The following is a 19,023-nucleotide window of genomic DNA, read 5'->3' as shown; positions in this document are numbered from 1 at the left end:
TGCTGTGTGGCTCCTGGATGTGAAATTTTAAATTTGAGTTTCCTTTTTTAATGTGTCATAAATCTGATTGGAATTAAATGATTAAATTTTAAAAGCATGCCGAGTAACACTTCAAATGAGTCAACAGAATGAAAATATAAACTTGAATATTCAGGTTTTTCTCTTCCTCTTTTTTAGGGGTAATATTTGAAACTTTAGGCTATTTTTATACCTCATTAAAGTAAATTTCTTCTGCAGAGGATTTTTGCTTTATAGTTTCAAATTTGTTAGCCTAAGCAGAAGACCTCAAACTATTTTGGTCATACTCTCCTCTAGTAATATGCAGAAAAATCAGACCTTGGGTTTGCATTTTCTAGTTCCTAACATTTTTCTGCTGAACCAACTTTATATGGACAGTTTAAACAGATTGATTCCTGACCTTAAATAGGGAAATGCCATGATGGCTCCCTGTATTCTAAGGTTCCTTCCTCTCTTCGTTTAAATTTCCCTCTTCTAGGAGGTAGGGTGCACTGCTCACTCTTATTTCTTCTCCTATTTTCAGCAAAACAAACCAGTCAATAGAATGAAAACAAAGGCTTTAAAAAGCCAAAAACCAAAGGGCAGGGCACAGAACCAGGTAATACCTTGGCCTCTGTGAACAATTTCCTGTGGTTTTGCCTACTGTTGTCTGTTAGGTGTTAACCACTCACGTTTTTCATCCAACACCCAACCTCCAGGCCTAGAGGATGTGGCTCCTGGATAGATCTGTAAAGGGCCTAATTGACACAGGACTTATCTGCAGCCTAGAATATATTTCAACTGGTTCAAAGACTGTGATCAAAGACTATGATCTTCTGGTTCTCCATATCTTTTATTATAAATTCAATTGTAACTTGGGTCTTTATAGGGTTCTGATAGTTATCCTTGTTTTTTCTGGGTCCTCTCCTGTAGTGACTCCTCCCGACTTTGGCTTTCATGGCTTTCCCAACTGCCATTCAAGATTATACATAACCCTGAGTTAAATCAGTTTGGCTTCTTGCAACTACAGTTGGCCCTTTAACAATGAGGAGGTTAGGGGCGTTGATCCTCTGCACAGTCGAAAATCTGCATATGACTTTTTCCCCAAACCTAAATACTAATAGTCCACAAGGGGTGGACCCCTTCTGGTGGACAAGAAGCCTTACCAATAACATAACCCATTGATTAACACAGTTTATGTGTTTTTTTGTATTGTAACTGTATTCTTATAATAAAATAAGCTAGAGAAAAGAAAATATTAAGAAAATCATAGGGAAGGGGGGCACCTAGTTGGCTCAGTCGGTTAAGTGTATGACTCTTGACTTCAGCTCAGGGCATGATCTCACACTTTGTGAGATCAAGCCCCGTGTGGAGCTCCATGCTGACAGCATGGAGCCTGCTTGGGATTCTATCTCTCTGCCCCTCTTCTACTCATGTGTGTTCACATGCTCTCTCAAAATAAATAAACTTAAAAAAAAAAAAAGCTATAAAAAGGGGCGCCTGGGTGACTCAGTGGGTTAAGCGTCCGACTTCGGCTCAGGTCATGATCTCGCAGTCTGTGAGTTCAAGCCCCACATCGGGCTCTGTGCTGACAGCTCAGAGCCTGGAGCCTGTTTCGGATTCTGTGTCTCCCTCTCTCTCTGACCCTCCCCCATTCATACTCTCTCTCTGTCTCAAAAATAAATAAATGTTAAAAAAAAATTTTTTTTTAAAAGAAGGTTTTAATAAAAAATTTTAAAAAGCTATAAAAGAAAACCATAGGGAAGAGAAAATACATTTATGAGATTGTACTGTTTTACTGAAAAAAAATCCATGTATCAGTAGACCCGTGCACTTCAAACCCGTGTTGTTCAAGGGTCAGCTGTATCTCTCTTCTAAAATAATACAGCATTGTTCCTGGGATTCCCCGCCCGCCCTCCAAAACAGTCAATTTGCAACAGTGTCTTTTGCATTCATCACTAATCTTGCTCTTGATTACCGAATTTAGAAGACCGGGCAATTTCTTTTTCAGGTCACAGTTTTACTCCCTTCAGCACTCAAGAGCAATCATTAACTGTAAAAGCCCACACAATCCTCATGTTGATGGTAGAAATCTCTGTTATTTTATTGCTATTAAATTCTTAATGGGGATCTCAGATAGCTGGCGAATAGGACTGGTGATGTCCTGCATAGTCATCCTGATTCAGGGAATTGAACCCCCCTCCCTAGGTGGTGTTCTGCCATAGAAATGGATGGATGAGGTGGCAAATGCAAGCCTGGGTGCCTGGTACTCCTGGAGGAGAAGTTTAAAAAATATATTGTACAAGCACAAAAAACTGAGGTCTTATTTATAGCCTTCTTGATTTACAATAGTAAGGCTTGGACCAAAAAAAAAAAATATGGTGGGTGTTTTATGGAGGTATCCCAACCTTGAGACACAGCATCACATATCATGGTGTCTGCTTCTAGAATTATAGAGAAACTGGAAATTGCTTACTGCATGTGTCTGAGCTTCTGAACTCTAGGCTTCTGGCCAAATGTAGATGAGAAGCTCTGGTAAGGTGATATAAGCTCTGGGCTGGCTTTGTTTAGAAATCTAGAGTTAAACATGATCGTCTGTGTTGATGTTCCAGAGGTTGGGCCCCTCTGTGGTCACCAGTTCTGGACAAAAAAGGGCAACGTGGTGAAGTGGGGGCATCAGGATGTGGAGGTGATGGCAGGCAGATGAGTGTACCTCACCCAAGACTTGGGAGTGTGAATGAGGAAGGCTGAGTGAGTGGGGGAGAAGATGGAGGTGTTAGAACAGAGTGAGACTGAAAACCCAAAGGGTTAAAGTAGACTACTCCTCGGAGTCCCAGAACGGATTAATCAATCATTTCGTGCAACTATTTCTACTAAATGAGGATGATACGGACTGATCAGCCAAAGAACAACTGTTGAAGAGAACCATAAAAACTCGACATTGCTAAAAATGGCTGCTATCAACTCAAATTCTACACATGTCGACTTCCCTCCCTCTCGGCCCATAGTTCTTTTCATTTCCAATTGAGAAGTAATAGTGAATAATCTAGTAGCTGCAACAGAAGTCATGCAGATAAACACAACAAATTGGCCAGCCCACAATTTATTGATTTTTAAATAAACTAGCGGGCTTCCCAGCTACAAATTCAGCTCTAAACGGGTAGTAAAATAAAGCAAAAATCATCACTCTGAACTTCTGTCCCTCCTAGGTTTTTGTTACTGGACAAAGAATAATTGTCAGTGACCCATCACTGCTTTATATCCTCATCAATCCAATTAATAATTGTCCTGCTCCCTGCTCTGCTCAAACTTGAGCCATTATTTTGTACCAAGCACGTTATCTACAGCTGCCTTGGAAGCAAACGCCCATTTTGACAATAGCAACAAGCACCTTCATTATTATTCAAGACTCAACCTTAGGAATATGATCAATGCTCTTTTACCTCGGGGAAGAAAGTTCTCAGAGCAAAATGTTTGTAGTCAAGGAAGGGAACAGTTCCAAAACTATCAACCACATCCAATTTATCCATCTGCAGCTCAGCAAAGCCTGCAAAACAGAATCCCAAGAGCAATATTTTAACTCAACAAACAATGGATAAGATCTTCTGCTGTTTTGTCTAACACGGAGTATGACCTTGGTTTTCATTAAAGACGAAACAATAGATAATTACTTGGTTGGCTGCAGAGCAGAGCTGAAGTAAAACACAAAGCCAGGCCTAGACCCTGCTGTTCAGATGTCTTCTATTATACAAACAGTTCTCATTACTGTGGCCAGCTCCATTTAAGGGTAAAAAAAGAAAAAATGATTAGAAAAAAGGCTTGTTTTTCTACAAATAAAATTTTGGAGCCTACCGTCACGTATCTCTTTCCGGAGCTCGCTCTCCAGGAGCTCCAACTGTTGGCTCTGTTTGCGACTCAGCTCCTTCGATTTGTGTCTGGTCACCCCCACGGCCGCTGAGGAGACAGACATCCAGCATCAGATTGACATGTTAACTCAAAAAACAAACAGGACAACCAAACCAACCTTGACATTTCTTTTAGAGAGAAAGAGAGAGAGAGAGACAGGAAGATAGAGAAAGAATAGCATTTAAGAGATGGAGTGTATCAAAAGGAACATTCCCAGCAAGGGGTCACTCTGAGGAGGACGATGCTAAAATGCAGCAGGAAAACACAAAACTACCCACCTTAATGGTAAAAACTAAATCAAATAACCTTCACTTGTAACCAAAGATCCCAGCTGGCTGAAAAGTAATGAAACGAGCCAAGGTTCCCTACAGCCATAGGCCACGTATATTGTTCCATTCTTTTTTTTTTTAATGTTTCTAAACATCCCTGGAGAAATAAAGTGGAGCTGCAATTGTAGAAGGAAACCACAGATCGACGGCGAGCTATATAAGTCAAACTTGCATAGATCAAATTGGGTGACATGGTGAGCCGTCCACAAGGAGCCCTTGGATCTGGGACATTGCTTCTTTCCCCATTTCATCTGGTTTCTAACTGTGCTGCAGAGAAGCGCACTGAACAGGTTTGGTGCTCAGTCCACGTCCCTGCTCTACCAATTATGAGCTGCGTGACCTCTGGTAAGTTCCTTAGCATCTCTGTGGCTGGCTGCCTCATCTGTCAAAGTGCCGGCCTCATTGTGACGTTGACTGGATTATAAGGAGTAACTCACAGAAAGCATTCAGGAGTTGTATTTTAAAAACAATACCCAACAACTGTCGGCTGCACCCTTATTCTGGAAAGGGTTTCCTCCTTTAGCAGAAACTTCACGATAAAAGGATCCCACTACCAGTCGATGTGAGTGATGCAGGAGGAAACAAAACTCAATACAGTTCTCCACAAAGTCACCAGCGTCAATCATAACATGCATTGTGTATCTTCAGAATAAGGATGGGGCACGCAGTGATTTCCAAATTTATGTGACGACGGAACCCCTTTTTCTAGGAGTGTGACTTGGGGTTACAGTTCCTCAGGCCACACTTTGGGCAACGCTGGCTCAGGGAGTGAGGCAGCCATGTCCATCAAGCAGTGGGAATTTCATGGCTGACACCTGCAGGGGAAGCCACAGTGGAGAGGTTTTGCAGGTGGCAGGCCTCAGCCGGGTGTGCTTCGTGTTTTCACTAACGATGTGACCAATGAGCTAAGATATTTGTACACTTCACATCTGTTCCAGCTGCTGGTGACACATGGTGCCCAGGAATCACGGTAAGAAGGAGAGTTCTTTTTTTAAAATTTTTTAATGTTCATTCATTTTTGAGAGAGAGAGAGAGCGTGAGTGGGGGAGGGACAGAGAGTGAGGGGGACACAGAAGCCGAAGCAGGCTCCAGGCTCTGAGCTGCCCGCCCAGAGCCCAATTTGGGGCTCGAACTCACAAGCCGTGAGATCATGACCCGAGCCAAAGTTGGACACTTAACCAACTGAGCCACCCAGGAGCCCCGTGGAAGGGGATGAGAGTTTTAAAGGGCTTTGCAGATGCTGATGAAGCCAAAAGCCATGTGTCAAACTGAGCCCCCTTCACTGTCAAGAGCATAAACAATCTCTACAACAAACTGAGAGGAGTGATGAGTCACCAGAGCACAGGAAGAGATCAGAGGTTTCTAGTAAGTCACCAAGTGGAGGTGACTCTATGGTGAGACTGTTCTATCTACTGCTGCCTCACACTGGCAGAGTCTCAAATAGAGCTCAGCGTTTAGAAGTATTCTTCTTACTTGAAGCGAGTACCAGCCAGGACCTTATTAAAATATCAAGCCCAATTCTGGATTCCCGATATATAATAGGGGTGGACAACTGGGGGCGAAGCACAAGAAAATAGCTGAAATGATCAACAGGGCAAAATAGGGTCTTTGCAAAATGAGTTCATCACACACGGGAGTCCTTCCCTCACTGGACTCAGAACCAGCTGGGAGAAAGGGCCAGGCCTTAACTCATTCTCTCCAGCTCCAGAGACTTGCGCAGTGGGTGCTCAGTAAACACAAGGTAAATGGACGGAGGGATGGATGAAGGAATGAAGGAGTGCATGGAAGGAAAGAAACATTGGCAACTATTAACAGAAGGTGTCAGAAAGGCAATGCGTGTGTTAAATCAAGGAGTGCGCCGCGCTTAGTCGGTGGAGGAGAGTTCTGTTTCTAAGAAGGACAAGAGAACATCGATTTTAGACGAAAAGCAGCTCAGAACCAGGCCACACACCACACGACTACAGGGACCAGGTACACAGATGAGTCACGTGGCCCAGGTGGCGAGACTGTGGCAAAACCCCAGTGACCACATGCCCTGTCTCAAGGTGTAGCTACTACTCAGCTCCAGTAACTGGAGCTATGGACACGTGGAGACCCAATGATCCGGGTCTTTCAAATTTTCAAAAGACTGTTTAAAAAATATGAATCATTTAATTATTTTTTTTAAGTTGAAGTATAGCTGGCATACAAGGACACCGGTTTCAGGTGCACAACATAGGTGACTCACCTAATTTTAAACAAACAAAACAGATTGGCAGCCAGTGAGCAACCAGATTCGGCCAGTGAGCAACCACCATGGATCTCTGTGCTTGGATGAGCCTTGGGACACTTGAATAGATGGTGCGGATCACACTTCTAAATTTAAGTTTATTTTTATTATTTTGAGAGAGATATAGAGAGCAAGTCGGGGAGGGGCAGAGAGAGAGGGAGAAAGACTACCAAGCAGGCTCCATGCTATCAGTGCGGAGCCTGACGTGGGGCTCGAACTCAAGAACTGTGAGATCATAACCTGAGCCAAAACCAAGAGTCCGACACTTAACTGACTGAGCTACCCAGGTGCCCCAGTACAGACCACACTCCTAACACACAGTTCCGCCAGGAAACGCAGAGCTGGGGTGGGAGCAGGGGCTGGTGTTTGGTGAGAGGCAGGAGGAGGTGACTAGATCTTGAAAGTCCAGAATGCCAGAGCAATTCTGAAGGAGTAACGTCAATGGGCCATTCATCATCACAGTTCACAATATTGGAGAAGTGAAGTGGACTATATTTCTCGAGCACCAAGATACCATCTTCGTAATCCAGCTTTGTATTAATAAGGCATACTAAAAAAATGTCTAGAAAGCCCTCAACATGTACCTATTATTCTTTTCCCAAAGTTGTGATTTGGGTTTTCATCCATTAATACTTAATTGAAGCAAACAGCCCCTGAAAGCTGAGAGTCTGCCGCCTGATGAGACGCCTCAGGGAGTAATTTCTCTGACAAAATCAAACAGGACACTTACCAAAAATGACAATCACGAGCAAGACGGGAAGCACAATCAGGAAATACCAAGTGGTGGGAACTGTTTCCTGCTCAACATAGAGCTCTAAGTTTCCCAGTTTGACCTGATGAGACAGAGTGTCATTAGACTCAGTTGAGTTGGGTGCCATATTTATATACACCTTTTTTCCTCCAAATCATTTTCCCCAAGATGCAAAAAGAGGTGACGAGCTAGGTAGGATATATGAATTCAAGTCCCACCTCGGGCAGATTAGCTATGTGATCTTGAGCACATTGAGAACATTCAGTGTGCCTCAGTTTCCAGATATGTCAGTTGAGGTACACTGGACTACACCTGGAGATTTTAGAATTTAGTCCTCTTTGCCATAGGGGTTTAACTTAACCATCTGATCCTTACTTTCCTCATCTTTAAACTGAGATGTGGGGTTGTCTCTTCGTAAGTTTGTCATGAAGACTAAACGCACTTTATCATTTAAGTAGGCTCACGGGAGTCCTGCTCAAAACTCTCCAGTGGCTTCCCAGAGCTCAAGACCAAGCCCTTGCTATGGCCCACAAGGTCCTAATCATCTTTTACCTCTTCCTGCTCCCTCCATTAACTCTCCAGCCTTCTGGAATATTCCCCTTGCTCAGTCTGCTCTAGCCACACTGGCCTCCTCGTAGTTCCTCAAATGCACCAGGCAGACTCCAGACTCAAGACCTTTGCAGCTTGTAGTTCCATCTATCTAGAACCCTCCACACCCCAGAGAACCCATGGCTCATTCTCTCTCCTCCTTGAGGTCCTTACTCAAATGTTATCTTTCCAGAGAGACCTTCTCTGCCCACCATTGTAAAACTTGCATCACTGCCCGCTGCTTCATTTTTCCCAATGGTGATCACCACCACCTAACACATTTTTAAATTATTTCCTTCACTACATGACTCTTCAGGTAATGTCCACAAAGACAGAATTTTGGGGTCTGTTTTCTTCTCTGCTGTATCCCCATCTCAGTATAGGCACTCTGGAACCATCTCATGAACAAAGAATACTAGCACCGTTCTTCTCAACCAATGTGACACGTGGGAGCACTTGTAATCTCAGTTGGTGCTCTTGATTTATAATAATTAATACCCTCTTTACCATACAGATGGACAAAGGGAGGCTCAGCAAAGCCAAGTGACCTACCCAAGGCCACATAGCTATTAGCCGGTGCAGCTAGAACATGAACACATCTTTTTTTTTTTTTTTTTTTTTGGCTTCCAGTCTGATGTTCTTTTTCCTTGACCTTTATTCAATATTTATGACTACAGGTCATAAAGCATTTTTTTTTTTTTTGGTATAGACTGTGAAGAGCCTCATATGGCATGAACACCATAAAGACAGACTTCTAATATGTTTCCTCTCCCAAGGGTCTCACATCTTTATTGTGGGACATAAATATAACCGTGATGGGACCCTCAAACATGTCGGGGAGAGATGAATTGCAAGTGTGCCTTTGTGGTGGAGGAAGTGGCCCACGACACATAGATTATCTGGTCTCCATCAGAATCTAATGCTGCTTTGAGTATGCTGGGAATCTGCTAAGACATGTCACTGCCACATTTGGGGAAAGAATGACAGCTCATTCGTCAGTGGTCTAGAGATTCCGCCTGCAGATGCTACAGTCCAAATGCATGGCTAGAACAAAAGCTATCAAGACTCATTAGTATTATAGACAATGGTGTGTTCAATGCTTTGACATTCCAATAGGCACATGGATGGATTCTGCCAGCTATTTTGTAGGAATTATGCTTGTGCTCGCAATACAAGCTTTGTTTATCTGCTATTTAAAGTGAAGATCTAAAGATCCACGGCAGATTCCACTCTGGCTTCTGTTTAGCCAAGGAACTGCCCCAACTGAGGTAAGACCAATAGGTAGGGCTGGCAGATGACTCACACGGACTTTCTTGGAAGAGGTGTCAATGCTGTTTGCGTTCGTGATGCCTTTAATTTTGCAAAGGATGATGGTGAGATCTTGATTTCTAGTAATATTTTCGAAACTGCAATTTAATTGCTTATTTTCCCCATGGAAGAGGGTGATTTCAATGTCTGTCTTGGAGATGTTGAAGTCGTCATTTTCTTTCTGGGAAGAGCAAAGAGGAGATGGAGAAATCAGGGCGCACGAGGGAACCCACAGACACGAGCACACCTTGCCAGTCGCGAAGGGCAGGGGGCACATCCCACCCGAGATAAGTGAGAAACATACTTGAATTTTCACTTCCAATTCTGTGTCCCCCTCGGGTTCGACCCGACACCCTGTGAACCTGGGGTCCTCAAGATACTGCAAGCTCCCACAGTCCAAGTAGGTCTCCTGGACTCTCAGCTTCACGGTGACGTTGGCCCGCGCTTTCGAACCCTTGAAGCTGGGGGCTGAAAACCTGCAGGAAGTCGCCATACAATATTCGGAGACCTGACGGAGGAGAAAAGAGCAGTTTAACAACTTTGTCACCGAGTCCTAGCTGTAGGATTTAGGAGAGAGGCGACCCAGACAACTGAATGGCTTTGTGCTTCCAATGTCTCATCTACGAAATGGGGACAGTGAAACCACCTCCCCACCTTCACAGGGCTGAATTAACCCAAAATCAAATTAAATGAGATGAGGGCCTGTTAAACGAGATGGGGGTTAAATTAAAGGAGATTACATGTGCAAACATGCTTAGAATAGTGCCTGGCACACAGTAGGTACTCAATGAATGCTAGCTCCTATCACTGTGGACATTACTAGTGATAATGAAAGCAGCCAGGAGGTTATGCAATGGAAAAAGGGTGCACAGGAAGAAGGAGGCTAGAGAAAGAGGAAGACTTTGCACCAAAGGGTCTGTGCGCGCTGCGAGCCCTCAAGGCGTGTTGTGAAATGTGGGCAGGGAGGGAACCGTCCTCCAGTGAGGCCATGTACACTACCGACTGCATCGCTCCTTGTGGAGGAGGCTTCAGCGACACTTAGCAGAAATCACTGGCCACAAGGAGGCAAAGCCTTTGCAGATCTAACGAGAAGTAGGGGAAAACAAAAGCAAAAGGGACAACGTGACCCCCCCATGAAAATGCAGAGCATGAAGACTGGAAACAACGCAGAAAGTGTGGCCTGCTTTACAGGTCTATTTATACAAAACATAAATACGGTCATTTTTAGGTGTGCAGAGAGACGGGCAGAGAAAGTTGCTGGAAAAGAGATTGGTAAAGGTTTTAAAGAAGAACAATAATATGGGGCGCCTGGGTGGTTCAGTCAGTGGAGCGTCCAACCCTTTATTTCAGCTCAGGTCATGATCTCTTGGGTCATGGGTTCGAGCCCTGCGTCGGGCTCTGTGCTGACAGTGCAGAGCCTGCTTGGGATTCTCTCTCTCCCTCTCTCTCTGCCCCCTCCCCCAGTTCACATTCTCTCTCTCTCTCAAAATAAATAAGTAAACATTTATAAAAAAAAAAAAAATAAGGAAGAACAATAAAGGCCGCTTGGCTGGCTCAGTCCATGAATCATGCAACTCCTGATCTCAGGGTTGTGAGTTCGACCCCACGTTAGGTGTGGAGAGGACTTAAAAATCAACTCTTAAAAAAAGGGGGCAATAAAACTTGTGAAAAAAAATTTGCTAGGTGACGAGCTTTCCTGTTTGTTATTTACTTTCTAATATTGCAGTTGAAAAGAGAGGGTAGGACGAGGCCATAGGTGGGAAGATCTGATGCAAAGATCTGGACAAACAAAACCCCCTTCCCCTTGAACCCCTCTCCAAATTCCAGCCCTAGATCTGTTGTTCACACTTCTGGCAATATTATGAAACAAAAAATGGTGCGTGTGTCCACATCACGGAGACATGGCCCGGAATCAGATACGAGGCAAGGCCCGGAACTGGCTCTGGCTATGTCAGGACGTGGATGCGTGTATGACAGGGACGTAAGGAAGACTCGGGAAGGCCATCTGCACCTAGGCCTGAACCCATACTGGTCGCAAACAGGGCCAGGTCTGTGGCCGTGGGCAGACCTTCCAGCTGTGGCAGGAAGTGGTCAGGCAGGAGAGGCTGCTACCTTCACATGTCTCATTAAGGAAGGAGAGAAAGGGGGAGAGAGAGTGGGGAGAGCATCTGAGAAGCAAATTAGAAGTACACTCAGAGGCCTCAACCTAGATCTGAGAAATCCACCATTTTGTGTGACGAGGCCCGTGTGTGACTTGTGGCGGTGTGAGAACTGGACAAGGGCCAGAGACCAGACCCCCTGTGTGGGGAAATGCAAAGTCAGAGGAGGCGAGGTCGGAAGGAACGGGACCAAACCAGACCATGGCAGGAGCAGGAATACATGACAAGATTTCTGGGGGCTCACGCAGGTCACTTGGCCTCCGAACCACAGCTTTCTCAGTACGATGGGAACCCCGCCACCACGTCCGCACAAAAATGCTATTCTTCTAGATATCTCGCCTTCACCCCTCACAAGGCATGGTCACACATAGTCCTAAACGTGGTTGCGTTAAAGTGCCTCCCTGCAAAGCCCACGTGGAGGAAATGGAAGGCCTTGTCGTCCCAGGCTCATTCCTCTCTCCTCTGGGCCACAACTGGAAATACTCAACCACAAGGAGAGGGTCTTATTATTTCCATTATGGCCCAGATGGTGTATACCATCCAACACGAAAAAGCTTGTAATATCACAAAGGCACAGAAATAAAAGATATTTCCCAGTAGATGTTAGTGTGATGAAAACAAAATCATCCTTGAAAATTACTATTATTACAAGGTAGCTGAAGACTTACATTTATGTTTCCTTTTAACTCATGTGAAATGATTAAGTTGTCAATTACATCAAAATTTCTGCCCAGGATGGTTATATTTTGACCACCACTGCAAAGAAAAAAGCAACAATAGGAGTTTCATAGTAAACATACAGGAATTTTGCATTTATGAGCAAATCTATCATTTTATTCACACATGAAACCCGGTTATATTTAGAGCCAAGTAATACATTTTAATTTCAAATGCAGGACGATTATAGACATCTTTTAACGACACTGACCACAAACGCGTAGTTTTCAAGATACATAAATATAAAAATTCAGGTCAGATCTGGTTTTAATTCTAGGAAAATGCCCAAATTCTTTAACAGAATTTTGAGTCTTATTATATCATGTTGCCACATCTAATCAGATCATCGGCTGTACCTTGAAAAGGTTTCACTAAACAGAATTTTGTTTGATTGCTGTTTAATCTATATTAAGACCCTTCAATCTAACAATTTTCAAAATCAAACTCCCAACCTACCAATTATACTTTATTTAGGGAGATAGGGAACATTTTGGACAAGGTAAAATTATAAATGACATTAAAACTATAAATTCCCATTTGGTAGACCATATAAATAACAGCTACGTTCCCTCTCTCCAAAACCAAGCCAAATGATTTCACATATTCTCAGCACATAATCACATATAAGCAAAGTGGTCATTAGATGTGAAATAAACAGCTGTCCCCAGCTCCGGCTGCCCTCACACCCCCATTCATGTAGGTCATTCCAGGGGACAGGAGCCTGGGAAGGTCAGCTCTGTTCGCCAGCCGGGCCCAGGATGACAAGACCGGGAGGTGAGCCTGGGCAGGCCAATTTGTGTAGGGCAGAAGGAAGACATTAAGCCCTGAACCTCCAGTCACAAGGGGGGGGGGAGAGGGAGGGAAGGGTCGAGCTGGCCTCATGCCAGCCTGTCGTCATTACTAGAAAACGAGCTCTGCCAATGGCCAGACTGCCGAGCCACATTCTTGGCCAGGCAGACCTCAGAGACGCAGGCACAGAATATCACAGGTGACTGGACATTAAGAAGCCTCCCACAATCACTATGTTTGCATCTGAAGCTACTGTTATATGTCGACTATACCGCAATTACAACATCATAAGGAAGCCCGGTTTTATGGCAAAGCAGAACACTGGTGGTTCAGAGCACCGCAGCCTGGACCCAGACGGCGTGGGAGCCCAGGCAGGTTGTTTGAATGCTCTATGCTCGGTTCCCCCATCTGCTAAAGGGGCTGTTCCTTCGGTGAGGATTAACTGAACTACTAGATACACCACACAAGGCACGTGGGGACTGTCACCTCAAGGCTCGCTTTGACTGATAGGAAGGATTTAGACCCAGAGCAGGGAGTGCAGTGCTAGGGGCTTGGTTGGGGAATTTCCATTTTTCTCGTGCCACTGTCAGAGGCACAAGTGTCGACGTCCTGACCCCCTGGTCCCTTGGAATGGGGCCGCATGTGGAGATAGGTTCTTTCGAGAGGTAATTAAGATGAAATGAGATCACGGGGGTGGGTCCGAATCCAATAATCTGACTGGTGACCTTATAAAAAGAGATTAGGACACAGACAGTCACAGAGGGAAAAGCATGTGACGGTACAAGGAGGTGACCATGTCCCCACAAGCCAAGAGAACGGGCCTCAGAAGAAACCAACCCTGACATGCACTTCTGACTTGATCTTAAGTAACAATACTATACGAGAAGCGTTTTTCCCCTGCGCTTTTTCTTTCTTTAAAAAAAAAAAAAAAAAAGTTTATGTATAGTTTCATCTCGACAGTACTTTGAAAACTAGTTTCATGCTGTGTTGGTGACATATCTTATTATGAAAACTATCGTCAGGGTCGTATTCCAAATCTGAACGTGAATTTAAAATTCAACGAGGCAGAGGACTGTTTTTATTTTACGTTTTTAATATACAGGAGTCATCTGGAAGAGTTTATTTTAGAATGTCAATCTCTCTTAGGGAGTATCTTCGAAATGTAGGTACTGCTTTTCATTTCGATAGCTCCCGATATCTCCTCAAATTATTCAAAACAGTGTACCCAAACCATTATGAAATGAAAGATGGAAGAGAGAAGCTCAGTGTCATGGGCAGGAGCGAGGCGTGGTACCTTTGTATCAGAAAGGTAGGCTAAGAATGGATACCACAATTCAAAGACCATTGTGAAGGGCAAAAGATCATACAACCTGAAGAGAAACCAGAGTGCGAGCAAACGTTTTAGCCGTGAGTTTCCTGGCAGCCACAGCTCAGAGTAAAGCAGGACGTGCTCCCAGTATTCACGGTGACAGTAGGAAGCAATCTGCTGGTCAGGAATATGTTTGGTTTCTAGGAATAAATCCTAAGGGGAATTCCGGGAGAGGAATTTAGATAGGACTATTATTTCTGTATTTATTTGTGGAAAACCCATGATCTTTACGCACATGGCCCCTTTAAACACACTGACAGAAAGACAGGAGTCTAGAAAGCACCTGATCCAGGTGGTGGCAGGATATATGAGGGAGCAGTGAGGCAGAGCAATATATGACAAGGGTCCCACAGATGTACAGTTCCCGCCATCGAATTGGATACACACATCCTTCATTTCTTTTCGGCTTGACGGTAGAGAGAATTTCATATGGGTGTCATTTAGCACGTGGCTGACCTGTATTCTAGAAAGGGGCAGAAAAACAACTCGTAAGTGACACAGACACGGAGCACAGTTGTGTGCCGAACATGACGGCGTACGAATTTTACTTGAACCGCAACAGTTCACAAACTATCAGAACAGCCGCACGTAAGTGCGGGTTCATCAGGGGCCACTTACCACGGTGGGGATCATCTGGGGCAGGGTTCCTCTTTCTTTTTTCATTTGTATGTTTTTATTTGCAAATGCCCCTTAGAAGTGGGGAAAGGAGATGTAACCAGTTCCCTTAAGAAGTCCTATCAGTGAAACATGGACTGTGCAGGGTTTCCTGTTAACGTTGTTGGGTTTGAGAATGGCACGGTCCTTATCTGTGAGAGACATATACTGAAGTAGGTGTGTGTCAAGGGATATGGTGTCTGGGAGGTGCTTTTAAAACCTCCAGCTACCCATGCTCCCCTCCTCTCCAAAAATGAAACCAGACTGGCAAGATGTTGGCAAGTTTGGAAGCTGGAGGATGGGTACGGAGAGGTTCACCGCGCTCTTGTCTCTTGGGTATGCTTGGAAATTTCCACAAGGAAAAGCGTAAGAGAAAAGAAGTCCCAGTTAGACCGTAGAAGGAGAGAACACCGCCCCAGGCAGAGACGGGGATTCTGCCATTCTAAGAACAGAGTGCCCGTGACCAAAGTCCATGCCAAGAGCGCAGGGATCTCAGGATCAATCAGCACCAGAGCCGAGCTGCCTCCCAAGGAGGTCTAGACGAGAAATTAGTTGGGAATATCCTGGGTGCTCCTGACATCCACAGGGCATGCCCTTGATGCCCCTCGGGAGTCAAAGCAGAGCCTTCTACAACATTCCCTCTGTAACCTGCACTTCCTCAGTACATCATGTCTACAATGACCCTCAAAAGCAAAAGATCACTAAGACTGGGGTGTGTTGAATAATTCTCAGCATGATTATGCTACGTGCGAATCTCCTGTTACTACTTATAGGATATGCACATGATTATTAACATTAATGCACATATCCTTTAAGTAGTAATAATAGATCCTAACATAAAGGCGAATTCAAAAAGCATCTGAGTCAGTGTGCATTTACACTATGTCAGATTTACATCCTAAGCTTTACATTCAGAGCAAAGCTCTAGGAAATTCATCGTAAAATGGCTAATCATTAAAATTCAACCTTGTTTATAAATTTTGGAAGGAGAGAGGTGGAAATGGGGGTCATTCCACTATTATCCTCGCATGTTTCCCTTCAGAATAATTAGGCATTTGAAAAATACCATATTAAAGGAGTGTGGGATTACGGCATGAACTCAGATATAGGATTAACCGGGTATTATGTTTACTGCTTGTGAACTTGGGTTCACCACTCTGATGTGGTTACTGAAATGCTACATGCAGAAAGGTCTCTGAGTCGTTTAATTGAATAACTGCAGTATCTCAAGACACATTCGGAATTGAAATGAGAGCCTAAAGAGTCAAAAATAGGGAAACGCTCTGAAAACCGGCTTATTTGCCAGTGAAGGTGATTGCCTTTCAGTGAACACACAGGTGTCTAACTTCACAGATTTCAACACAAAATCAAAGATTTGCGCAGGAAGGTATTTAGCCAGGATCAACGGTACCCAAACACCTATGCCGCATAGATACAGCCGCCAATGTGTGCTTGATAATTCTGGTAAATGGCAAAACAGAGTGGAGCTACCAATGAACAGCTTTCTCCATCAAGATGACAGACATCCTAAATTTACTGTTAGGAGGGGAAGAGGATGGCAGTTATATGCAGCAAATGAATTAAAACAGAAAATTCAGTAAATAAGTGTGGCAGATTAAAATGCTGTGCAAATCTGTTTTAGTAGTTAAAACCGAAAACACCATGCTTCAGCAGATTGTCTTTGATGCATTCCCATGATGAGAATGAGCCCAGTATTCTACTTCATATAAACTGCAATGTCTTCTAACTTCAAATCAACCCAAACTTACAAAAGCTAGCAAGCAGGAAACTCAAATTATCTGTTGTGTTATTATTATTACATCTCTTTTGGGGGTAAGATTTGCACAAGGGTGTCAGTGAGACACGGAAATTTTTTTTTCTCTCTCCAGGTTTCATTGAAAGGACAAGTGAGGGGGAAAGAAGTCATAGAAATAATGATGGTCAAATGGTACACTGACCAGATATCTGTGTTGGGGTGTTTGGTCTTTTTTTTTTTTTAAACTACTAATATATGTTCCATTTAGTTATTAGTTGAGCCTGAGACCAATCCAGTAAAGAGAAGGCTACAAGGAATAATAGAACATGCCAGAACGTTTCTTTTTTCAGCTTTGGGTAATACATCGGAAGAGCTGTCATAGTTTTCCATCAGATTCCTAAGTATGCAACTATTTTTCTAAGTGCATCAGCTTCAAGATGATGTCTGTTACTCAAAATACTTGATTCTGGTAATGGAAATGAATCAAGACCTCAAAGAGGCAACATCCTGAAATTAGTGGGTTCTGAGGCTTTGGGGGCTTAGAGGGGACAGATTTTCTCACAGTTAGCTTCCAAAGTGGTGTTTAAATTATTCTACTTATTAAAATTATGTGATAACAAATATGTAGATGAACTGCCCACTTTGGCACGTGGCAATACTTGGAAAAGATTATAATCACAATGATACTCTTTTGGCGTAAGGGAAAGCTTTTTACTATATTACCAAGGATAAATTACTATGATTTCAACTCACACGTCCTTATCACAAGTACTGGTTCCTTTCAGGATCATTGTAATGTTGGATGCCTGGCTAAAGTTTGCTCCCGTGACGATCACGTTACTTTTCCCTAAAGTCGATATTTTCCGTGGCTCGATGGACTTAATGTAGAAGACCTGTTGGAAATAAAGATTAACACACAAGATCAAAGCGAAGAAGTGGCATTGTTCCAAAAAATCTGTTTACGCGCTGCAGTTCGAAGAAATCACTGGGAAATTACGACATTTTGCAAACACAAGCAGACAGTGTTTAATGAAATCAATGAATTCAAGGAAGAGTGCTGAAGATTCGTGTCTCTCAACATGCGACAGCATGAGGTCAAACCAATTAGTCTTTGTCTCACAAGACAGTTGAAAATACAGTTGAAGAGTCTGACATTCTGTCTGAAGAGTGAGATCTCACTGGTGTCTCAAAAATGCTCACGGCCTCTGGAGGCTCACAATATAACAAAATGAAGAAAAAGACAAGGAATCCACTGATGATAGGCCAACAGGAGTTATCATTAAGCTGGAAGAAATGTTATTCTGGATAAATTTAATTCCCAAGAAAGCAGTGTCTATTTTTTTTTCAGTTCTCCCCCCCCCCCCCCCCCCCCAGTTAGGCTATTTGAATCAAGGGGTATACTGCAGGGGAAAACCTCCAGAAACCAACTTGTTCAGTCACCTAATACCAAGTACTTGGATGCCAAACCACTGTGGTCAACAGTTTCCTCTCCACGGCACCCATTATAACCTTTATCAGGCCTTTCTTTATCACGAAAATTTCCCATGCGATAACCTGCTCCCTGAGGCCCCATATCATGTAGACTTTTGCACCTTACTTCTTTCCTTGCAAAGCCTGATTAAATTCTCCTTAAAAAGAGGGGGAGGGGGGCTTTATTTGCTGGTAGGAATCACTTTCCTTTCAAAGACAAGACAATCGTGATTTCTTTCGCTTTTCTTCTCCAGATGTCACCATCTCTCATTTTGGTCATTCTGTTATTCTTTGTACAGACCACTCCCCAGCACATCTGTATTCTTCTATAATATGGTGACTAAAACAGGACAGAAAAATTCTCTCCCGCCAATATAAAATACAGATCTTCAGCACCAGTGCATTTCATAGTCACACTCTTGACATTTGAAAACAACCCCCAAGTCCAGAGACGCATAATCACGTGAAATCTGGCTAAGCCACAGATGCCAACTGTAGCCACGTAGAGGCTAAAATCTAGGAGGAAGCCACTTATGGCACTGGGAGAGCATCAGTTGTGCCCAACGCCTGTCTACCGCCTGCTTCTTGAAGCAGCCTCATAGTCTCTGCTCCTTCATATGTGTAATGCTCATCATGATGGACTTGCCGGGCTGTTTGGGCTGCCCCTTCTGCCGTGAGGGATGTTTTATTCTGTTCCTCGGCAAACACACGTGCTATCTGGTAGAGCGGTCACCATCGCTCATTATCACTATGGATTGGTTCTGCAGGTTGAGGTAAATTCATCGTTACTGTCATCACAGCCATGATGTAAGGTGACAGAGAATTGATTTCGGTGGCAGAATTTATTTTAATCACTTAGTAGAGGACTTTAGTCCCATATTTATAGAATCATGAAGGGTCTGAAAGGGTCACTTTAATTATTCTGTTATACTTGACTGCCTTTTATGGGGGAAATTATCTG

The 19,023-nt window shown here is 43.7% G+C and overlaps 1 protein-coding gene across 2 annotated transcripts in view; it reads right to left on the bottom strand.

The window, feature by feature from the left end:
• Positions 1 to 19,023, bottom strand: part of PLXNC1 (plexin C1) — a 149,101-nt gene that overhangs the window by 46,724 nt on the left and 83,354 nt on the right. Inside the window, exons 10-17 of one of the 2 annotated variants that reach the window (XM_043562116.1) lie at positions 17,346 to 17,485; positions 14,466 to 14,645; positions 11,976 to 12,063; positions 9,453 to 9,656; positions 9,144 to 9,329; positions 7,232 to 7,334; positions 3,850 to 3,951; positions 3,441 to 3,544 (exon numbers count right to left, since the gene is read on the bottom strand). In XM_043562116.1, the coding sequence (XP_043418051.1) occupies positions 3,441 to 3,544; positions 3,850 to 3,951; positions 7,232 to 7,334; positions 9,144 to 9,329; positions 9,453 to 9,656; positions 11,976 to 12,063; positions 14,466 to 14,645; positions 17,346 to 17,485 (1,107 nt within the window). Of the gene's footprint in view, positions 1 to 3,440; positions 3,545 to 3,849; positions 3,952 to 7,231; positions 7,335 to 9,143; positions 9,330 to 9,452; positions 9,657 to 11,975; positions 12,064 to 14,465; positions 14,646 to 17,345; positions 17,489 to 19,023 lie in introns of both variants that reach the window. The other variant, XM_043562115.1, reaches the window with a different exon arrangement.

The sequence above is a fragment of the Prionailurus bengalensis genome, chromosome B4 (genome assembly GCF_016509475.1).
Source record: "Prionailurus bengalensis isolate Pbe53 chromosome B4, Fcat_Pben_1.1_paternal_pri, whole genome shotgun sequence".
Taxonomy (NCBI): Eukaryota; Metazoa; Chordata; class Mammalia; order Carnivora; family Felidae; genus Prionailurus; species Prionailurus bengalensis.
Note: the sequence above shows the minus strand (reverse complement) of the source record. Positions and strands in the feature narration are given on the sequence as shown.